Genomic DNA, 23,129 nt, shown 5'->3' with positions numbered 1-23,129 from the left:
TTAGACAGTCTTTACCCACTTGCTGATATTTGCCTAGGCCCCAATACTTGGAGGAACCAGGCCGTTACCAGGTGAGGGCTTATCTCTGTGCCTTGGGAGATACTTCTACCTCTTTCAGTGTCAAGGTATCAGCACCACTTCCAGCTTCTTTCTATGTATGTGGTACCAAGGAATTGAACCTGGGTCTTAGTGCATGCTAGGCAAGCATTCTACCATTAGGCTGAACTCCTAGCCCCTCAAGGTTTTAACAAGTGCTTTGAAACCAGGTATGAGCTGTGGCTTGTACCTGTAATCCTAGCTAATTGGTAGGATCAAGATTCCAAGTCAGCGTAGACAGGAAAGAAGAAAAATCCATCTGGACAGAAGAAACTGGGCTTGGTGGTATGTGCCTATGATCCCAGCTATCAAGGGAAGCATGAAGTAGGCAGATAGCAGCTCAAGCATATGCACTGTCAAAGCTTGAGATCCTATCTTAAGTTAACAAATGCAAAAATGGGCCAGTGGTGTGGATCGGCAATATATTGCCTAACCAACAAACGTGAGGCTCTTGAGTTCAAACCCCAGTATCACCAAATAGAAAAGTGGCTTGAGAATTTTTGGAATTTGGCCTTTGGCTGATTTTGGGTTTCTTCAGAGTGCCGCTGGCCTGGCTGCTGTGGACTCCTGTCTGGGTCTTTGTTGGTGATGTTGGGCCTGAGGGGTTGGTGAGGCTTCGTGGTAGAGATGGGATGTGAAGCCAGCCGTGCTGACAGTGTGCATTTGTGGGGGGCTTTTAGCACACTCCACAGCCGGCTCCTGAGTGACCAGACTCAGCTGAAGGACGACGTGGACATGCTGAGGCGGGAGAATGGGCAGCTCCTGCGAGAGCGGAACCTGCTGCAGCAGTCCTGGGAGGACATGAAGCGGCTCCACGAGGAGGACCAGAAGGAGATTGGCGATCTCCGGGCCCAGCAGCAGCAGGTAGGGCCGGGATGCCAGGGGCTGCCCACGTGATCTTTGAAGCAGGTATTTCTGAATGGCTGCCCATGAATGACATGAGGATATTGGAGAGCAAGGGGCTCAGCCCATTTTCTCCTGGAGATGGGGTTATCCCAGCTTCACACACATTACACGCCATCACCACTATCACAGGGGCATCCAGGAGTGGGTCAGTGATGGTCCACTGTGTGGAGAGTGGCAGAGGGGTTTGACTGAGGCGGGAGGTGTGAGCGCCTAGACCTCATTCTTCTGTGGTGGATCTTGTGAGATTCACTAGAAAGGAAGTGGAAAGAGGAAGAGCAAGCAAATGCAGTCAATTAGAGTCCTTGTGCCTATGTGCAAATGGAGCCATAGAACTTGAGGGTGCTGGGAGAGATGGGAGAGTATGATGGTGGGTTGATATCGATCTCTTAAGATGCATTGTACTCAGAACCTTGTTGAATTGAGACTCATTTATATAACTGAAGATAATTTAAATAAATAAGGAGGGAAAGGAACTTGGAAATGTTAGCGCGCTGTATCAATATGAACGGGAGCAATATTCTGTTACGGTTTTGTGAATAGGTGTGGCCTATGGCTCTTAGTGCTTCCTGGTCCCAAGATAGTGGCCTAATCTAGCTAGAGGCATGAGTGGTGGGTGGCTTGCCGGAGCACTGGCTGCTGTGTGTGACCCTGGACACATTGTTTTCTTTGTAGCTCCCAGTCAGAACTGTTCTGGCTACAGAGGGTTGTGGGGATGGCTCACAACAGGTGCTTTGTCTGTGGATGCTGGGAGATTTGGGGTTGGAAGGGACAAAGTTTTTTTAAGCTCTGAGGTATAGTCTAAGGAAAATACAGGCCCCAGCAGAGCATTTTGTCTTTGAGTAAAAGCAGAGCCTTGGAGGTACTATTAAAGCTGGCATGCCAGCATCAGCATAGTGTTATCCCTATTGCTTTGTTTTTATTTAAATTGAATATCCGTGTGTGTGTGTGTGTGTGTGTGTGTGTGTGTGTGTGTGTGTCCTGTGGCTTGAACTCAGGTCCCAAGCACTGTTCCTGAGAACAGCCACTTTTTGCCACTTCTGGCTTTTTTTGGGTGATTAATTAGAAATAAGAGTCTTCTGGACTTGGGGTGGGGAATTTGGCTTAGTGGTAGAGTGCTTGCCTAACGTGCACAAAGGTCTGGGCTCAATTCCTCGGTACCACATACATAGAAAAAGCCAGAAGTGGTACTGTGGCTCAAATAGTAGAGCTCTAGCCTTGAGAAAGCCCAAGAACAGTGCTCAGACCCTGAGTTCAAGCCTCAGGACTGGCACCAAAAAAAGAAAAAAAAGTCTCATGGACTTTTCTGTCTGATCCTCAGATGTGAGTAGCTAGGGTTACATGTGTGAGCCTCCAGTACTTGGCTATGAAAAATTTCCGTTTTTTTTTTTTTTTTTTTTTGGTGGGTTATGGGGCTTGAACAAGGCCTGGGCGCTGTCCCACTGAGCTCTTTAGCTCAAGATTTACCGCCCTACCCCTGAGCCAAGCCCCACTCCCCATTTTCTAGAGGTTAATTGGAGATAAGAGTTTCAGGTCCTTTTGTGCCTGGGCTGGCTTTGAACCTTGATCCTCAGATTTCAGCCTCCTGAGTAGCAAGGATTACAGGCATGGGCCACTGATCCAGGCTGAAAAACTTTTTAAAACCGAACAACCTACAGAACATTTGCAAGTATGCAGTCTTATCACTGTTAATACCCTTCAAGCCTAATTTGCCAGCTTTATGCCTTACCACCCCCTCAATTATGTTTGTGTATTTTTAGAAACCAGGGTGTTGTGTACAGAAGAAATGCAAACATTAGTGTCATCCCTATCTGATCATCCCACCCCACAGAGCTTTGCCAATCTCAAGACTATATTCTGTTAGTTCAGAGTAAAGCATGGCATGAGCTATCATGTCTCCTTTGGTCTTCTTTAGTTAGGAATAGTTCCTTAGGTCTTCTTTGTCATTCATGTCCTTGATGCTTTTGAAGCCCATAGACCAGCTGCTTTGTGGGGTGTCCCACAGATTAGATTTGTCTGATCCTCATGGTTTGATTCATCCTTGCATCTCTGGTGGGATTTCAAAGAAGAGATGTGTCTTCTCATTTTGTGTGTGTGTGTGTGTGTGTGTGTGTGTGTGTGTGCGCGTGCGTGCGTGCATGCATGCTCGTACGCATGCATATGCATGTGTGTCCATCTATTGCTAGAGGAACTTGCACTAAGGGCCTGGGTCTTGGCTCAGCTTTTTCTCTCAAGGCTACCACTCTACTATTTGAACTACATCTCCACTGCTGCTTTTGGTAGTTAATTCTAAGAGTCAGATTTTTCCCATCCAGGGCTGACTTTAAACCTTAGACCTCCTGGGTAGCCTCCTGGGTAGTTAGGATTTACAGGTGTGAACCACCAGCACCAAGCTGCCCCATGAATGATTAGGTGAATCATGGCTTTCTCCTTTAGTGGAGTGATGCAGCAGAAAAAACATGGCAAGTGCCTTTGCCTTCCACTAGGTGAACAAATGCCTGACATCATCAACTGATAAGGAGGGAGGATAAATGTTGGTTCCTGTTTAGAGTGTTCAGTGACTGATTTGGGGGGGCTCCTGGCATCTGGGCTTGTGGTGTGACAGCAGATCACTGTGGGAGAACATAGAAAAACTGCTCACCTCATGGTAGCTGGAGAGAAGAGAGAGAAGGAGGGCTATCTTCCGATGGTGCCTGAGCTAGAAACCAATCCTTGAGCACATGAGCCTCTGGTGAATGTTCTAGAGCTAAACTACAAATGAAAGAAACAGGTCCCAAAGTAGCATGCATTATGCTTCTGGGTATAGGAAGGGCTTAAAACAAGGATGTCCCCCATTTATGATAGTCTTGGGCTAAAGGGATAGTGGTGACTGCAGTGGGGGCAGGTTTCTTTATGGAACCCTCATACAATGCTGGTGGTGATGTAAAATAGAAACCCCAGTGAGAAAAACAGTGTCACGAGAATCTTCTGGAATTAGATAGTGGTAGTGTTGCACAACCTTGTGAATTTAGATCCTTTTGTACACGCCATAACTCCCCGAATTGCATGCTTTAAAAGTTACATACCGCACATTGTGCGGTATGTAACTCATGACTCAGACCAAAAAATATAAATAAATAAAAAAGGGTAAGATTTAAAATTTCAGCTTGTGATGAAAAACAAAAATTTCCAAGGCTTAATTCTCTGGTTTTCTGAAGCCTAACTTGGCTTTTTCAAACATTCAAGCACTCAGTGTAATGATTCCTTACTGTTCCCTTCCCATGTCTTTCCCTTCCCTATTTGTGTCCCTCTCCCAAACGAGATGGGAACATTTCCCCCTCCCTTTTCTCCCCTCCTTGTTCCCTTTTTTCCCCTATGGCTTTGGCCCTTGATGTCAGGAGTTACGTGGGTGGGATCCAGATTAGTCCTGGTTATTGTGGTTCCCCAGCTTAGTTCTTCAAGGCTCCTGTTCTTTACCAAGTCCCCGCAGGGATCCCTCTAGGAGAGGAGTGCAGGGAGAGCTAGGTAGGGTCTGTGAGCTGTCAGGCTCCCTGCTCCTCTGGCCATCCTCTTTTACCAGGTCAGGGGTAGGTGATTTCCCATGAGATACCCAGGTGATGGGCTGATCATAGCTCTCCAGAGACATGGAATGGCCATAGTCTCCTTCCCCTCTGGGCCTGAGGGCAGAGGACTGCCTGGCTGGACAAGGCTGGTTTGGTTGCCTGGTTCCTCCCACGCCTTGTAAATTTGAAGAGGCCCTTGGAGGGTAAATGGCACTCACTTGTTTGACTTGTGTGTTTGCTGGAAGGATTTGTGGGGCCTCTTAGTCCTCTGCATGGTTTATCTCAGAGGAAATGAGACTGCTGTGGGAGGAAGGGTAGCCCTGGGCTTGGGCCTGGATCCATCTACCACTTGAGAGCAGTGGACAGGTGCTTTGTCCTGTGTGCGTTTGTGTGCAGGGCACAGGGCCTGAGGGCCATAGCCTAACTCTAGTACTGTGTTGGTCGAAGGTCTCAGTGCCATGTTGGATTCCTGCGGGGTCCTGGGTAGAGACCGACAAGTCTTAGTTGGGGAAGCAAAGCGGAGGATGTTTTTGTACCATATTTTCTTTATTAAAATAATACATATTCTTTGGCTGCAAAAGGAAAAACAAAAACTTAAAGCAGTAATGGAGCCACTGGCTCTCCCTATAGTCCAATCTTAATTAGAAGAAATGACCAACAGCCTTTGTGGAAGCCACAAGGCATATATCCACCCAGACTTCTTTTGTGTTATGCTTAATATAAACAAAAGGTTCTGTTTTATTTCCTGGAACTTTCCTTTTAAAAGTTCTTTATTTTTTAAATCTACAGTGTGTTGTGGGTCTCCTTCCATTTTCTGTTAACTCTTGGCACAGCTCAAGGTTACTGCCCTAACCCTTGAACCACAGCAGTTTTCTTTTGGTTAATTGGAGATAAGACTCTCATGGACTTTAGTGCCTGGGCTGGCTTTGAATCGTGACCCTTGGATCTCAGCCTCCTGAGTAGCTAGGATTACAGGTATGAGCCACCGTGTCAGGCAGCAATGTACATTTTAAGTTCTAAGAGTATTTCCTCTTTCTTCCCTGTCTTGTCCCCTGTCTTTTTCTTTTCTTTTTTTTTTCTGTCCAGGCCTAGGGCTTGAACTCAGGGCCTGAGCACTGTCCTTTGGTTTTCTCAAGGCTAGCACTCTACCACTTGTGCCACAGGACCACTTCCAGTTTTTTTTCTGTGTATGTGGTACAGAGGAATCGAACCCTGGTCTTCATGCATGCCGAGTAAGCACTCTACCACTAGGCCAAACTCGTGGCCCCGTCCCCTGTCTTTAAAATGTACTTTTTTTTCTGTTGTAATTTATGAAAGTCAACTCCCCCTAGGTATCCTAAATATTCTGTGTTCCATTAGCCTTAGCTAGGAAGCTAGACATTTGAATGCAACTCTGTGTGTTTGTGTGTACGTGTGCATGTGGGACTCTACTGAGAACATAGTTTTCCATTGCTGACAAGAAAAGCAGATAGGATCATTCTTTGGCATTAATGTGGCCACAGTTCTCCCATATTTCTCCCAAGACTGTCAGTGACATAGTACAGACCATATTCAAAGCCCTCTTATGAGAGAGGCTGAAAAATGTTTGAGGCCTATGAGCCTGTTCAATGTCTGCATGCTGTCCTGTGGATGAAGAATGACCCTCCAAGCCTTCATGGCTAGAGTGCGAGCCAGAGGGCAGGACTCGGGAAGGTGGTGTTTGGCAGAGTTTTTACCTGTGGAAGAGACTGAGCTGTGGCAGTAATTAATGGTGGAAACAGAACAGGGCTTAATCTCTGTCTCTGTTGCTCCCTCTCCCTCTTCCTCTCCCTCTCCCCCACTCCCTTTCTCCTTATCATTTGTCTCTTCTAACCCTAAGATCCTACCTCATTATCAGAGCTGTGTTGAGCATCCCAAAGGATCCAGGGTTGTTTTGGGGATTTTTTCCTGTCCTGTCTCACAGGAATTTATGATGCATTGGCTCTAATTGCTCCTGGATTATCATGTGGACCTGGATCTAAACTCTTCAAGGTCAAGGCACTCAGATTTTATTGTGGACTGGAAATGGCAGCCTCTGCTAAGCTATTCCTAAGCCAGGTTTCTGTTCCTTCATCAAGGCCACTTTGAAAATGATTTTATTTCTTAACAAAGCTGGGAAGGCAGAACTATTGTGGGAGAGCCTCTGGCTGTCCACTCATACCCAAGGCCATCACCTTGCTGAACACTTGCTAGTGATCATAGTGGCTTTGTTCTGTATCCCCAGGTTGCCCAGGCTTTTCAGTAGTCAGTGATCTGAAGTGATATTGAGGATATTATGCTAAAAAAACCCAAATACCATGTGATTCTCTTTCTAGAGATAGAATAGATTCACTGTGGGGGCTGGGAAGAGGGGAATGCAGAGTTGTTTAATGGATACCAGTTCAGTTTTGCAAGAGGGACAGTGTTGTGGTGATTACTTGCCCAGTCTTGTGCACATTTATAAAACTACAGAATTGTGTACTCAGATGCTTAGCATGGCAGGAAGGGCAAAACATATTATAGTTTGCCATAAATAAAAATTAAAGAAATAAGTGAATGTGCAATGTTGGTGGCTGTCACTCCGAATTCCAATGGCAGCTGTTGGCAGAGCCCCTTGAGGGAGTAATTTGATGTGTCTCCTAAGTGTGAGTAAAAATCCATATTCCAAGGTTTGGCCCCACACCTCCTTTAGATAGGCAGAGAAATCGTCACATGTGGGAGAAGTGAAGGACAACCATGTGCGTGGTTGTGTTATTTCTGTTTTCAAAACAATGGCGGCAGAATACATGTTCCTGCGTCAGAGAAAAGAGTGTGCCTTGTACATTTGGTAAAATGCTTCTGGCACCCACTGGACTGAATCTCAAAAGCAGCTCAGATGCCATGAAGGCAGTAGGAGATTTACACTATATGGCGAGGCCGCTGTGCCAGGTGTTGGCCAGAAGTGCAGGGCCTTGGCCAGCCCTTGGTTGAGATGAGAAGAGGGGCCGCTCAGGCAAGAAGGGTGCACTGTGGGCTTGAACAACCTCTAGTGTTTTATTTCTTTGATAGTATTTTGAGAGGTGATGAGAAGATTTTGTTTTATTTTCTTAATGTTAAAGGAAGATTTTAAATGACAGTGCAGGGCTCAGCTCGTTGGGCTTCTTGCTGTATCTGAGTATCCATTCCACTTCTATAGTGAAGCATTTATATTAAACAAGTGCCCAACGAACCTACCTATATAGCTTTTTACAATGACTTTTGTCTTTGGTGTCCTTCTAAGATTTCCTTTGAAAGGAAGAGTTTAGTAAACAGAAAATCAGTGCCAGGCAAGGTTCAAAGCCAGTACCACTCTATGAGACTTATCTCCAGTTAACCACCAAAAAGCTGAAAGTGAAGCTGTGGCTCAAGTGATAGAGCAACAGATGAGCAAGAAAGCCGAGTGACAGCAGGCCCTGAGGTCAGGCTTCTATGCCATCACAGAGAGAGGAGGAAGAGGGAAAGAGTGGGAGAGAGAGAAGGAGAAAGAAAGAGAGAAAGGAAGAGGACCTGCTGTGTAAAATGGCCTTGCTTCCTGGAAGTGTGGAGTGTCTGGGGAACGAGTTTACCTTTTTGCAGTTCTTTTTCCCCCCAGTCAGGTGCTCTTTGTGTTGTGTGTGTGCGCGGCTGACACCCCCTCAGAGGGACCAGTCCACAGTCCCAGGTTGTGGTTCTCTGGGCTGCAGTGATCTTGTGATAAGTCGGGGCCTGCACAGTGAGCCAGCTGGTGGCCAGGAGGTAGGAGCTGCTGGAGCTGCCGGACCTAAGCCAGCCTTTCCGGTTCTGTCCTGTCATTTGAGAAATAAGGAAACTGAAACCACAGAAGCAGTGACTCAGAGTGCTCAGTCGTCCCCCCCCGGGTGGGGGGGCTCGGCCCCTGCAGGCCACTGGCAGATGCTTTACCTATCTTCTTGGCCTCCCACCCCAGCTTGAACAGTACCATTCCAAGCTAACCTTAGCTCTGCTAATTTAGAGTCAGATACTCTCACTTCACATGTCACTTAGAAAGCGCCTTCCCCCTGAGCCTGGAAGCCGTGTCCCCTTCTCATGCCTCGCCTTTGAGCACCAGCTGCAGCTTCTCTGCCCTCACTTTTCTTGCTGTTTCCAAGCGCTCACCTGGTGGTGCTGCTTGAGGCCTTTGCCTATGCCCTCCCCACTGCCGCACCCTCCCCACTGCCCTCAGTGTGCAGGGCTCTGCTTTGACTGCATCCCCACTCAAGTGAAGTCCCCACTGTCATCCCCTGCACAGCCCTCCATTGTGCCACCCACAAGTCTCTCCTGCACAGTATCTAATTTCGTTTATTTTTTAAATGTTTGTTCGGAAGTTATTGGACTTGATCTCCTCTCTCTCTCTCTCTCTCTCTCTCTCTCTCTCTCTCTCTCTCTCTCTCTCTCTCTCTCTCTCCCTCTCTCCCTCTCTCCCTCTCCCTCTGCCCCTCTCTCTATCTTCCTTTTGGGATAAAGTGACCATAGAGTGCCCTCAGCTCTCTTTCTGTTCCACCCAGCTTCACCAGCACCTGCAACAATATTAGACATTTTGTGGGTTCCTAGCCCCTACCTTAAAGTTCTTTGATTTGTCAGGTAGACTGAGAAGACTGAGTGTTTAAGATTTACAACCACAGGACATAAAACAGAGTCAACAAAGGGGAGGGGACATCAGGAGGGCAGAGTCCAGAGGAAGCCAGGTGCAAGTTTCCAGGGGTCCCCTCCCAGTGAAGTCCCAGCAGATGCCACATGGCCTCCAGCATGCACTGTGACAGCACAGGACATGCCAGCCCCCAGGGAGGCCCAAGTGGGCTTCGCTGCTTGAGCTTTTACCCAGGCTGGTCATACAGGTAGGTACTGCTGGCACAAGAAGGTGGGTGTTCAGTGACTGTACAGTCTAGGTTCTGTGGACCAGGCTCATCACTTAGGCAAAAGTTTTTATCATTATAGAGAGCCATTCGCCATCAGATCCACAGCAGGCCTTGGGAAGGATGGAGATGAAATATCAGGCCTGCCACCTGAGCTTTCCTCTACGGAACAGTTGTTTGCTTGTTTATTTCGTAGCAGTTGGGGATTCTCTGTATAATAATATGTATTTAAGAAAGGATGACTGTGTACAGACCAGCCAAGTGTGACTGTAGGGCATAGATCAGATGTCGTGACCTCTTAGGGCCCAAGAGTGACCCTTTGCCTGCTCACCACCAGCACCCGCAGATCAAGAAGCAGAGGGCGAGGTCTGCCCCGCCCCTTGGTAAACAGGATTCCCCCTGACTCCAGGTACTAAAGCACAACGGGTCATCAGAGATCTTGAACAAGCTGTACGATACAGCCATGGACAAGCTGGAGGTGGTCAAGAAGGACTATGACGCCCTGCGGAAGCGGTACAGTGAGAAGGTCGCCATCCACAACTCAGACCTGAGCCGCCTGGAACAGCTCGGGGAGGAGAACCAGCGCCTGCTGAAGCAGACGGAGATGCTGACCCAGCAGAGGGACACGGCCATCCAGCTCCAGCACCAGTGCGCCCTGTCACTGAGGAGGTAGGAGCTGAGGACAGAACTGGCTGCTCATGCTCAAAGGAGTGGCCTGAGAGCCATGGGAACCTGTCCTTATCGCTCATGCTCCCAGCCATAGCTAAGCAGCTCATGTTCTTGTGCTCTTTCTCTTTCCTTCCTTCCTTCCTTCCTTCCTTCCTTCCTTCCTTCCTTCCTTCCTTCCTTCCCTCTCTCCCTTCCTCCTTCCCCCTCCCCCTTTTATTGTACTGGTACCAGGGCTTGAACTCAGGGCTTTATGCTTTGCTCTACTTTTTTGCTCATACCTGGTGTTCTACCACTTGACCCATGCTTTCATCTAGCTTTTTCCCCCCCTGCTGGTTAATTGAGGATAGAGCCTTAGCAGACTTTTCTAACTGGGCTGGTTTCCAATTGAAATTCTTAGATCTCAGCTTCCTGAGTAGCTAGGATTATAGGTGCAACCCAGTAGCACCCAGCTTGTGCTCATACACTGTCTCCTCCTCCTCGCCCCTCCCTCACCCCCTCTCCTCTCCTCTTTACCAGGAACCTAGCTGTTTGGTCTATCATGGAGCCTCATCAGAATTGGTGTGGGCAGGCACACTTTGGGAAATAGTAGACTAGAATGGCGGACTGCCTATGTGTAAGTCTTGGCCTGGAATGACTGAGCTAACCTCAGGACCTTGGCCTGCAGCCCACATTGCAAGGCCGTGTCCTCCCTATCTGTGAAATGAGGTGCTCAGAACAAATCATCATTAAGGCCACTTTTATTCCTGCCCTGTGATTTTGGCATTGCTTTTGTTTTGTCTTTTTTATTTCCCCAAATAATGTAGCTTGACTGTGGGAGAAATTTGCTATTATTTTCTAGTAGAGCAGAGGGCATGCAGTCCTCAGTTCAACTTTTGGCATTTGTAAAAGGCTGAGAAAAATTCCAAGCCCAGGGCACTAGTACTCTGTGACCATTCTCCCTTGGGGGTACAGAGAATGACCTCACCCGAAACTTCATGCTTGACCGTCCAGCACAGTGGAGCTGGCAGGAGGTAGCAGTGCAGGCCGACAGCTGCCTGGCTCTCACTTACTCCCATATCCTGGCTGCTTTCCTCCCCCAGATTCGAGGCAATCCACCATGAGCTTAATAAGGCTACAGCCCAGAACAAGGACCTGCAGTGGGAGATGGAGCTGCTGCAGTCAGAGCTGACAGAGCTCAGGACCACACAGGTGAAAACTGCCAAGGAGTCGGAGAAGTATAAGGAGGAACGCGATGCGGTGTACAGCGAGTACAAGCTCATCATGAGCGAGCGCGACCAGGTCATCTCCGAGCTGGACAAGCTGCAGACTGAGGTGGAGCTGGCCGAGTCCAAGCTCAAGAGCAGCACGTCTGAGAAGAAGGCAGCCAGCGAGGAGATGGAGGCCTTGCGGCAGGTAGGGGGCTGTTCAGTAGGGGAGGGCAGCTGCAGAGGGCAGAGGGTCTGGGGGTGGGTAACTTCTCATTGTAGGCTCAGCACTAGCTGGGTTGTCAGTCACCAACCAGTCACAGCCGAGCTCGGGCTCAGGGTGCAGCCCTAGCTGCAGGGGAGAGGTGGGAGGGAGGTCTAGCTGTGTTCCTGGGTGTCCGGGAGGAACATTATACCATGCCCAGATGTGGTCATAGCCAAGCCCATGTTTAATGTAGTCATTGACTGACTGTGCTGCAAGCCAGACTCCCTCGTGATGAAGACCTAAGTTCTCAGAACCATGGCTCCACTGTCCTTGTGGGATCTGAAGAGCACTCCTAGGAGCCTGGGCATGTAGCTCAGTGATAGAGCATTTGTTGGGCATATACAAGGCCCCCAGGGACTTTTTTCCCCACAGCGGTGTGCCTCTGATCAGACATGCTCAGGATCATCCTGGGAGGCTGTGCTGCTGGCCTGAGCCGGAGGCCTTTCACCTCCAGGCTCAGGGAGCTGGGTCATTCAGTAGCCTTGGGGCTGGGCCATTCTGCTCCTGTCCTGACTGATGAGTGTGGATGGACTCTGCTTACTCCCACCTCCCCATAAAGTCCACGTGTGTCCTGCTGGGGCATGGACAGCCATGGACATTTCCTTCCAGTATGAGGCTGTGATTAGAGTTTCCAGGGTCCATTAATAGTAGATTTTATTTTCCATCAAGGTAGTGCTTTACTTGTGCTTTTTTTTTTTTTTTTTTTTGTCGGTCATGGGGCTAGAACTCAGGGCCTGGATGTTGTCCCCGAGCTCTTTTTACTCAAGGCTAGTAGTCTACCACTTTGAGCCACAGAGCACTGCTTCTGTTTTTCTGGTGTTTAATTGGAGATGAGTCTCATGTACTTTCCTGTCTGAGCTGGCTTCGAACTGTGAGCCTCAGATCTCAGCCTCCTGAATAGTTAGGATTACATGTGTGAGCTACTGGCTCCCAGATGACTCCTCTTGATTCTGATTTTCTGTGCTGGTCAGCTTTCAAAAGTGGAAAAAACAAGTGTTAAAGGTTAAGCATATGAGCAGGAACAGTGTGCACAGGATGCTCTCGCCAGATCGCCCCGTGACAGGCCTGAGGCAGTGCCTATGGCTGGTGGGTGACCAGGCTGGTCTTCCTACAGTTCCTTCAATGTGCAGGCAGTGGTGGCATTTCCAGAGGTGTGAGGGACAGAGGCCTCCTTCGTCATGGAGCCCTCTTACCTTTCTTGTTTCTGTTGTCTCAGTTTCCTTATCTGCAAGGTGGAAAGGATAATGAATGCATATTGCTTCACAGGGTAGATGTTACAGTCTCATGATGTAATGTAGATGATCAGTGAGTGTTGGCCCATACAAAGTAAGAATGATGAGTGTGTCTTTTACTGTCCTGTTAGGATATGAAACTGTTTCTGTAGGAAAATGTAGGCAATCCCATACATACAGGCTAAGACCGCTCAGACCACTGGAAGTCAAGCAAAGAGGAGCATCCACTGTGGTGACATTTCATTTCATTTTGTTTTGTTCCATGGTGCTAGGGGTTGAACCTAGGGCCATTATCATGCTTCCTGTGTGTTCAACTTGGATGAAAGCTTTAAAAATTTTTGTTATTAGAAAGGTGATGTACAGTTATGTAACTCAGATTGTGAGTACGTTTCTTTTGGGGAAGTGTCACTGCTTCCCTCCCTGTCTCCTAGTTTTTTCCTCCCATCTCCACCAGCAGTTATATGGTTCACTCAATGTAGTGTCTAGTGAGTACCACTGCTGCGTATGTCCCTTTGTCCCTCCATTTCTGTGCGGCTGAAATTTATAAAAGCATCTTTATGCAAAGTAGTTTTTTATAATAAGGCAATGTAGTAGGAGTTGGGAAATGTTCTAGGTATTTCTGACTCCCTTTCTCGTCTAGGTCATAGATTACTACTCATTGGGGGAAAGGTCCAATAAAAAAAAGAGAGTAATAGGAAGAAAACTTTGAAAATGACTGAATCAGTCACCAAACTGAAGGTCCTGGAATGTTGAATATGTGCAGCAAACCTACTTGATGAGTTATGGAGATGTTAAGACTGACCTGTGCAAACTGGAAGGTGTGGGGAACACAAGGACTTTGGGAGCTCAATTCCTTGGGGCACTGGCATCCAGCATCCAGTATGGCTGGGCCCAGAGCTTGCTGCTGGAATAGCAGCCATCACTCTGCTAGCATCCAGGCATGCCCTTCAGCCTGGAGCTCGGTTTTGATCTGTGCAGGAACTGTTGGCCAGATGTCAAGTCACCTGTCAGGCAGGAATCTTTTCCAGGCATTGTTCCAAGTCAGCAGGCAGAAGAGAATCCCCACCCCTACTTACTTCTGCAGCTTCCAGAGCAGAATCCTCAGCTCCTCATAGAGTTCTGGCTCCATGCACAAAACCACTTGCCATCAGCTAGAGGAGGCCATTCTGTGGCCAGGGCTTTCCTGTCTAGGCGGGGTGGATGGAGAGGCACTGTTGCATCAGGAGTCAGCTGTTTGGTGTCCAGCTGATCAAGCTCCCTGATTGCAGGACATCTTCATTTTGTGATTCTTGATTTTGTGATTCTACCTTCTTTCTTGCCCCATCTCTGTGTTCCTCTTTCCATCACATCTCTACTTCTTATGTTATCTTGAGTGGCTTGAGGCAGAGAAGGGGCAGATGGTGGCACCGTGAGCTTGAGGGTCAGGCAGAGTTGTCCCCTAGCTCCCAGAAGTTTACAGAGCCATTCTCCCTGCCATCAGCTGGCCTGGCCTGGTGAAGGCTCCACAGGAGAGGCTCCCCAAATGGAGCAGATGATATCCCCGACTGAGAGCTGTGTACTCAGTGAACTGTGTACTCTCTTCCTCTGAGACCCTTGGGTGGGCTCTGCCCCTGCTGGGGGCTTGAATGTATCCCCCAGGCCTTTGTCATGGCTTCTTGTCTGGCCACATAGATGTCTTGTGGAAACTTGTCTTCCCAAGCCCGTGATCCTAGGACTACCAGAGATGGCAGGAAGAGGTCCTAGGCAGAGCTTCTGGAGGTGGAGCTGGTATTATAGGTAGCAGGGGAGGGAGCGAGAAACACTGGGTAGAGTCAGCTCTCCACTAAGGGTGGGACTGTGACTGTATCACCTCTGGGATCTTAAAGTTGTCATCAGCATCATGAAAGGATCAAAGAGATCACTCGGGTCCCCTCAGCTCCTCAGTTCCACTGTCCCTTTTAAGAAACACTATCCCTCCTCTCACTTCCTCCTAAAGCTTCTAGGAAACATTGTGCTGGGGCAAATTCATTTTGGAGATGAGTAGAGTGGGTGTCACAAAATGTCCCAGCACTGGCCTTTACCTGTAGTTAACATCCAGCCCCAAGAAGATTTGTCACTCAGATCAAGGTGACAGACCTTGGGGAAACCAAGTATTAAAAGTGCTTCAAATTGGAAGTGGTACTGTGGTTCAAAGGGTAGAGCTGTAGCCTTGAGCTAAAGAGCTCAGGGACAGCCTCTGGGCTCAGACTTCAAGCTCCATGATTGACCAAAAAAAAGTGTTTTGAATACAACTGTACATCCATGTATTGTCAAACATCATGTACAGTATGAATTTTTTTAGTATGATGGTTAACATTTATTGTAATAAATTTTTGACAGAGTTAATACAAATAACTCCTTAATTTATACATATATATATATAGTTGAAAATACCAAAGTAAACAGATATATTACTCTGTATAAAGGCAAGAGAAATACTGAAAACATCAGCCCTGATCTTGAGATGGGAGAGGTCCAGGCCAAGCCTGTCTTGCCCCAGTGCTGCTCTGGGCTCACCCTTTCTGGCCAGTGTCTCCCAGATCTTTCTGACTGTGCACTTAAGATGGGACATGATTATAAGCTGATTCCCAGTTTTGACTGTCTCCTTGATCCTCTAGGATGCTCAGTGGGAACCCCAGAGATCTTTCTTAACTTTTCCTTTGTCCTGTGTGTGTCCTGAGTCAGGTCATTTGGGGTAGGGAGTTTTCTCATGTGGAAGACAAAGCTGGAGTGGAGCTGTGCGTTCAGTAGACATATTAACTTTGAGCCCCCATATCTTCTAGGACACAAGCACGGTGGTGCTTCCACCTAGGGCTTCTAAGAGTTTGACTTGAAATCTTAAAGAGCTCTGCAAGCCATAAGTGCTTGAGATTTCTGCTTGGTGAAGGACCTGAGAGATGGCACCGTACTCAGCAGCAGAAATACTAGTGGTATATTTTGATCTTTACAAATTAGTGTGTGTGGCACCAGCGTTGCAGACATGGAGGAGCTGAGTTCTGACCAGCCCCTGCCCCCTTCACTGCCTCAAGTCATTGCTCTGTCACAAGAGCTCTTTGGAATGATGCAGTGGGCTCTGTGTAAGACCTAAACCTGGTAAGTGGCTGGGTGGGGCCTTGCGCAAGGCATTCCACAGGAGGCATTCCACCCAGCCAAGGCTGTGGTTCTACTCTGGGCTTGTGTGGGGTAACAGAGTCTGCATTGGGCCCTCACCTACTGCCTGGGTACAGGAAGGGGTATGCTGACCTGGACACAGTATTTTTTTCCATTGTGCCCCTCAGAGCCTCACTCTTTCACTGGTAGGTGGGCATTTCTGATGCAGAAGGCTCAGTCCCCTCCCCTTCTGCTTGCTTTTTGACCCCAGATCAAAGAAACAGTGACGATGGATGCTGGGAGAGCCAACAAGGAGGTGGAGGTCCTTCAAAAGCAGTGCAAGGCTCTGTGCCAGGAGTTGAAGGAAGCCCTCCAGGAGGCAGACGTGGCCAAGTGCAGGCGGGACTGGGCCTTCCAGGAGAGGGACAAGATTGTGGCGGAGCGCGACAGCATCCGGTATGGGTGCCCTCAGGCAGGCATGGGCTGTGTCTCCCCAGGATGCACTGAGGTCTTGGGAGGGTCAAAATTGTTTGCCACTGGCTCAAGGAGAGATGCAGGAACCTTGGAGCATCACCCATCTGGCCCTGAAGCCCTGTCTCCGTAGAGTTTTCCCTTGTGTCCCTTTTCTATATCACTTCATCCTAGATGTCCCATGTGTGTGCTGTGTCACATGAGGCTTCTGTGAAGCGACACAGAGCCAACCCTTTTATTATGAGGGTCTCTGATGAGGGCAGCACACTGGAAATGGATTCTCTCCACAAGTTCAAGGGGCACTGTGTGTCAGGATCTTTAGATCTCTTGGGCATGGAGACCTTGGGCGAGGCCTGCTATCCCTGAGAAGGATCTGGGTCAGCCTGGACCACAGGGCAGAGGGGAAATAGCACATGAACATGGCATCTAGAGCCTCAGTGATGCGATGTGGGGGACACTTGGGTATAAGGAAATGTCCCTCTGGCATTGAACTAGAATTTGAAGGGTGAGTTGGACGTGTTCAGGTGGAGAACAGGAGGGGAGCTGGGTGGAGTGTGCAGGGCAGGAGAGGGGTGTGCCTGTGGCCTGGTCCTCTAGCTAGGAGTAAGGAGAGAAGCTGGGGAGGTACTAGAGAGCCACAAAAGGGAAGTAAAGGTATGTGGATGTGCTCCAGTGCCAGGGCAGAACTGGGATCACCACGTGTTGTGGGATGGGTGGGTTACAGGGGTATTCTGGAAGACCCCTTATGGCTGTGCAGAGCAGAGACCAGCATTGGCCAAGAGATGGAGGTGGCAAGGCCCTGCAGATGGCTCTCCCTCCTCATGTCTTCCCTGGGGTGATCCTGCCTGGGCTGTGTGGTCCCTGGGGACCAGCCCTCTGGCAACATCTGATTCTGGGGTGGCAGAGCATAGCCCCCTGGTGTCCTGTGCGATGAGGTCACACATCCCCACTTCCTCTCTGAGTTGCTGAGGTGGCCCAGGGGTTTCCTTCTTAGAGCCCATCATGCCTGCCCAGAGCCTTGGGCTGCAGAGAATGGGTGAGGACTGAGTCCTGGCTGAAGGGCCTTCCAGCTTGGTGGGAGGTTGGCTTTAGCAATCCCTGCATGTGTGTAGTTGAGACCTGTAGGTGGCCATCGGGTGGGCTGGGGCTTCTCTGCAAAGGAGAGCCACCATACTCCCCTCAGAGTCTGTGTGAGAGTAGTGAGTATGTGCAGAACGGGGCCTCAACCCCAGGCACATTGAGGGTGAAGCAGGGTGAGCAGATGCTAGAGACTGACCCCTGGTGACCGGTGTGTGGCTCCCAGTCGTGTGGTGGGAATGGCCTGGGTGGGTTCACTACGTCCTCCATATAGGGATGAGGGGATGTCAGCAGGGGCTTGAGACCGGGGAGAGGAGCTGCCAGGCTGTTGGTCCCTACCCCTCACAGCGACTTTGCCTCTGCCTGCACTACCAGGACCCTGTGTGACAACCTGAGACGAGAGCGGGACCGGGCCGTGAGTGAGCTGGCCGAGGCCCTGCGCAGCCTAGACGACACGCGGAAGCAGAAGAATGATGTCAGCCGAGAGCTTAAGGAGCTTAAGTAGGCTCGGGTGGGCACCTGCCTGGGGTGGGTATGGGTAAGGAGCATGGCATCCTCCTTTCCCTGAGGCTGGGACAACCCTGGGCGTATTGGCTGGGGCTTGTTCCTGTGTGTACAGCTTGCTGTCCATCCCTGCACTCTGCCTTACTTCTGGGCTGTAGAGTGGGTCCATGTGTGTCTCCATATTGTCAGTTAACTAGAAATTCACAGCAGATGGCACCAAGGCTTTGATAAACCTGTGAAGACGGGGCAGGCACCATGCACCAAGGCATGTGGGAAGGAAAGTCTCAGCCCCTAGGCAGTCTATTTGGGATGGACATGCAGGTTGTGTCCACCATTTACTCCCCTTCTCCTCTACAAAGCAAGTCTGCTCTATCTGAGTAAGGAAGGATTCATGAGCGGCACCAGGGAAATTGTACAAACCTTGGCACAGACCAAGTTGCTGCCCTAGCCATGGTCACAGTACACCAAGAGACACAAATGAGTCCGTAAACAGATAATGTCAGTCCAGACATGTGTGTGTGTTCAGGGTGGTTGTAACTTCCACTGGGGGCGGGGGGCATACTGCCTGTTCTGCAGATGTCCATCTGGGAGATGGTTTGGGGTATTGAGCCCCTCCCCCTATGTCCTAGCACCACATTTGGTGACAGTGGGTGAAAAATTCAAAGTTCAGTTTAGCAAGGGAAGTTTAGCACGCTCAGCTATGGCCGAGCCCCATAGCTGTCCCATGGTGTAGGACCGTATCCTGGGTGGAGGAGCAGTGCCTTTGTCCACTGTGGGACAGTTGCTAAGGGGTTGACGGTAAGGGCCAGCAAAAAGCTTCAGTGTATATGTGTGCAAGTCTAGTCATTGAGTGATACCTTTCACACAGGGATAGCATCATCCCTGCCCCTGTCACCAAGACCAACAGATTCATGTATTAAATAGAACCCAGAAGTGCTGGAGCTGCAGTACCAGATTTGAGGTTCAGGGGCAAAATGTCAGACTCTCCCAGGGGAGGAGGCTTTGGGTCTGTCAGGTGGTGGAGTTAAGGATAGACTTGCTTTTGAGAGAAAGCCTGGAGCCTCCAGGAAGGCATGGAAAGGGGACTGGTGTCTTGCTATAACTAGAGGGGCCCACCTGTGGAAGCATAGGCACCCCTTTGGTGAGAGACAGTCAGCATGCTGGCCTGGGTGAGTTGTGACTTACGCTTTGTCTCAGGAGAAGAAGCCTTAGAGCTGAGTAGAGCTTTTGAACTGGCCAGCTAGAGCCCGGCTCAGGCAAAGATGCAGACCTGGGAATCTGTCTACCTGAGTAGAAACAAAAGCAGATCACATGTGTACCAGGTGCTTGTGGATGAACTGGATCTTCCTCAAAGCTAAACTTTTAAATTTTGATGATGATGAAATCCAATTTATTGATGTGTGCATGTGAGTGTGAGTGTGTGTGTGTGTGTGTGTGTGTGTGTGTGTGTTGTGCCAGTACTGGGGCTTGAACTCAAGGCCTGGGCACTGTCTTTTAGATTTTTAGGTCAAGCTAGTTGAGTCACAGTTCCAAAGCACTTGCCCCCATTTAAGGTAGTGTCTTGAGTTCTTGCCCAGTGTTGTCCTCTGGTTATAATCCATCTGATCTCTGCTTCCTGGATAGCTAGGATTACAGGCTTAAGCCTCCATTCCCAGCTTGATTTTTTTTTTTTTTTTTTTTTTTGCCAGTCCTGGGCTTCAACTCAGGACTTGAGCACTGTCCTTGGATTTTTCTCAAGGCTCTACCACTTGAAACTCAGCACCACTTCTGGCTTTTTTCTATATATGTGGTACCAACTAATTGAACCCAGGTCTTCGTGCATGCTAGGCAAGCTCTCTACCTCTAGGCCAAACTCCCAGCCCCTCCAGCCTTATTTTTATAAAAAAATGTTATATCTAGGGATTTTTTAAATGCAGCTATAGAGCTCAAAGATATGATCCTGTATTTTCCTTATTAAAAAAAAAATTCAGGCATAAGTGGCTCACACCTGAAATCCTAGCTACTCAGGAGGCTGAGATCTGGGGATTGAGGCTCAAAGCCAGACTGGGCACTAAAGTCCGTGAGACTCTTATCTTCAAATAGCCACTAGAAAATTGGAAGTAGCACTGTGGTTCAAGGGGTAGAGTGGTAGCTTTGAGCTAATGGGCTCAGAGACAGTGCCTAGGCCTAGAGTTTAAGTCCCATAAATGACCAAAAAAAAAAAAAAAGTTTGTTGTTTTTTTTGTTGTTATTGGGTAAGTGCTAAGAATGGAACCCAGAGCTTTGCGTATGTTAGGCAACATGCCCAGCCTTTGGTCTTTAGAGACAGGGTCTTACAATGTAGCCCAGACTAGCCTCACACTCAAAATCCTTCAGCTTCAGCCTCCTGCGTGCTGGAATTACAAGCATGTACCACCACACCCAGCTTCTTTCTACAAGTTTTATAGTTATGTCTTAGATTTTAAGTCAGTGACCTATGTTGAGTTAATTTGTACATGAGATAAGGTGTTTGTCTTTGCTGTGGATTACGTGCTACTCTGCATCACTAGTTTGGATTACCTGTGTGCCTTTGTATGCTAGTGGGGATATGTCTATGTTTCTTGTTTTTGTAGGTCTGTGGGTCTCCCCGCTAGAGCTGTGTAGACTCTGGTACAGTTGCCTTATAGTAAATCTTAGGAAGAAGACTTCTTTTACTTCATTTTTCATTATAGCTAAATTCAGGGAACATTTCTGTCTGGAAAAAGAAATAATAGCTAGGCTCCAATAGCTTTCATTTATAATCATAACTAGACAGGAGGCTGAGATCTGAGGATTAAGGTTCAAAGCCAGCCTAGGCAGGAAGGTCCATGAGACTCTTATCTCCAATTAACTACCAAAAGATGGCAAGTGGAGCTGTGGCTCAAGTGGTGGACTACTAGTCTTGAACAAAAAAACTCAGGGACAATGCCCAGGCCCTACCTTCAAGCCCTAGGACTGGAATTACGTACATGTGTGTCCACACATAAACCAAAACCAAAACAAACCCAAACAAACAAACAAACAAAAACAACTATCAAAATATACTGATAATCCATGTAGCTTTTTGTCTGCCCCTCCAGGTGTTTTGGGAAGCTGGTATGGAATGCCAGAGGAAAGGAGCTTTGCTTCCATTTCATGAATGGCTGCTTTGGTTGGAGTTGTGACTTGATGGGATGTTTAGTTTCCCACAGGGCCATAATCATACTTTCTCTGTTTGCAGGGAACAGATGGAATCTCAGCTGGAAAAGGAGGCCCGATTCCGGCAGCTGATGGCTCATAGCTCCCATGACTCTGCTATCGACACGGATTCCATGGAGTGGGAAACAGAAGTGGTTGAGTTTGAAAGGGAGACGGTAAGCTGCCCTGGGTGGGTGCACTTCCATGCTGTCTTCCAGGAGAAGACTGTGGAGAGGAGAAGCCTGGCTCTGTGGCAGGGCCCCTGTTTCATTAGTGTTATTTCTGGGGCAGAGGTGTATTCTTGCTCTGTAGCCGACCAGGTTGGCTTCCTGTGTCTCATGTTAGTTCTGGCACAGGGAAGAGAGGGCAGGGACAAGGCAGACCAATAGAGAGGCTTAGCAGTGGCCAGAGGGGCAGAAGGCAGCTTCTGTGAGAAGGGACGAATGATGGCTGCTCTGCATTGTCAAATGCTCTTGTTTTGACAGGAGGACGTTGACCTGAAGGCACTTGGGTTTGACATGGCAGAGGGTGTGAATGAGCCTTGTTTCCCTGGGGACTGTGGCATATTTGTGACTAAAGTGGACAAAGGAAGCATTGCTGATGGCCGCTTGAGGTAAGAGGTGAAGGGGCCTAGGCCTTGGGGGGGGGAGAGGTGGGTCCTTCCAGTTAGATCCAGGGGACCCCCAAAGAGCCAAGTGACAATCAAAGGAGTGTACTCCCAACATCTGGGGATGCACAGAATCTGACCAAGGTCTCAGGATTAGCTGAGATGCTCTTTGAGAACATTGCCTCTCGGGTACCTGAGAATCTGGCTTTTCTCTGAGTACCAGGTACTGTCTTTTGCTTCTCTGGGTGGCAGAGGGTTCAGTGGTAGTTGGTGAGAGCCAAGTGCTGGTGGCTAAGAATCTCAGTTTAAAGGCAGCCTGGGCAGGAAAGTCCATGAGACTCTTCTATCTAGTTAACTACTATAAAGCCACAAGTGGAGATACAGCTCAAGTGCTAAAGTACCAGCCCTTCAAGACCTTCAAGCCTTAGTACTGGTACTGAAAAATATAATACTTTACATAGTCTTATTGCTAGTAGAGTTCTGGTGTAAGCACTTTATTTGCTAATTTGTTGATCCTGTGAGGCAGGTTCAATTACTGCCCCATGATACAGATGAGGGAACTAGGGCAACACAGCTGCTAAATGGACAAAGCCAGGATCTGAGGCATCATCTGCAAGCAAAGCACTTTGCACTTCTCTTTGGCCTTTGACCCCCCGAGGGAGTGGCAGGGTTTACCATGGACTGTAGGGTCTACGTAGGTACTGACCTGGCTGTCACACCCCACCCCTCCCCCCCAGGGTCAATGACTGGCTGCTGAGGATCAACGACGTGGACCTCATCAACAAGGACAAGAAGCAGGCCATTAAGGCTCTTCTCCATGGGGAGGGGGCCATCAACATGGTTGTGCGGCGCAGGAAGTCCCTTGGGGGGAAGGTGGTCACGCCCTTGCACATTAACCTCAGTGGACAGAAAGGTAGTGGACCTGCTGGTGTGACCAGTGCCCTTTAGGTGGAGAGGGAGGGACTATATGTGTACTCGTGAGTACCGGGGTGTCATTTCCAGGGCGCAGTATTGGTGCCATTTTAGTGTCATCCTATGCTCTCCCAGTAGGAGGCTGTCCAGCTTCCAGGTGTTCCACTCAACTGGCCTGGTGTGATGAGTCTCAGTGAGGGTGGTGGTGGGGTGCTGGGCTGAGGACTCTGTGTAAGGTCAGTCAATAGAGTTGGGATGGGGGCAGCCAGGCCAGGTCATCCGGGGCCCTCCTGTGACTTGCAGACAGCGGCATCAGTCTGGAAAATGGAGTGTTCGCCGCTGCCGTGGTGCCAGGAAGTCCTGCTGCCAAAGAAGGGTCCCTTGCCGTGGGAGACAGGATTGTTGCGGTGAGTCCCAGGGACAGAGACCCAGAGGCTACCTGTGAGAGCGTTGAGGACAGTCAGGAGCAGAGGTTTTATATCCATCTCGCTAGGGCATTGTGCTATGTGAATCATGAAAA

The 23,129-nt window shown here is 48.9% G+C and overlaps 1 protein-coding gene across 1 annotated transcript in view; it reads left to right on the top strand.

Annotated features, from left to right (window-relative positions):
* Positions 1-23,129, top strand: part of Dlg5 (discs large MAGUK scaffold protein 5) — a 98,575-nt gene that overhangs the window by 51,900 nt on the left and 23,546 nt on the right. The window contains exons 5-13 of the mRNA XM_090346663.1: positions 777-960; positions 9,816-10,075; positions 11,155-11,467; positions 16,136-16,320; positions 17,788-17,913; positions 21,134-21,266; positions 21,576-21,703; positions 22,435-22,610; positions 22,913-23,016. Of these exons, the coding sequence (XP_090202789.1) occupies positions 777-960; positions 9,816-10,075; positions 11,155-11,467; positions 16,136-16,320; positions 17,788-17,913; positions 21,134-21,266; positions 21,576-21,703; positions 22,435-22,610; positions 22,913-23,016 (1,609 nt within the window). The remainder of the gene's footprint in view (positions 1-776; positions 961-9,815; positions 10,076-11,154; positions 11,468-16,135; positions 16,321-17,787; positions 17,914-21,133; positions 21,267-21,575; positions 21,704-22,434; positions 22,611-22,912; positions 23,017-23,129) is intronic.

This window comes from Megascapheus bottae, chromosome 15 (genome assembly GCF_031878675.1).
Source record: "Megascapheus bottae isolate mThoBot1 chromosome 15, mThoBot2.hap1, whole genome shotgun sequence".
In the NCBI taxonomy this organism is placed as follows: domain Eukaryota; kingdom Metazoa; phylum Chordata; class Mammalia; order Rodentia; family Geomyidae; genus Megascapheus; species Megascapheus bottae.
This window is presented reverse-complemented; position numbering and strand designations above follow the sequence as displayed.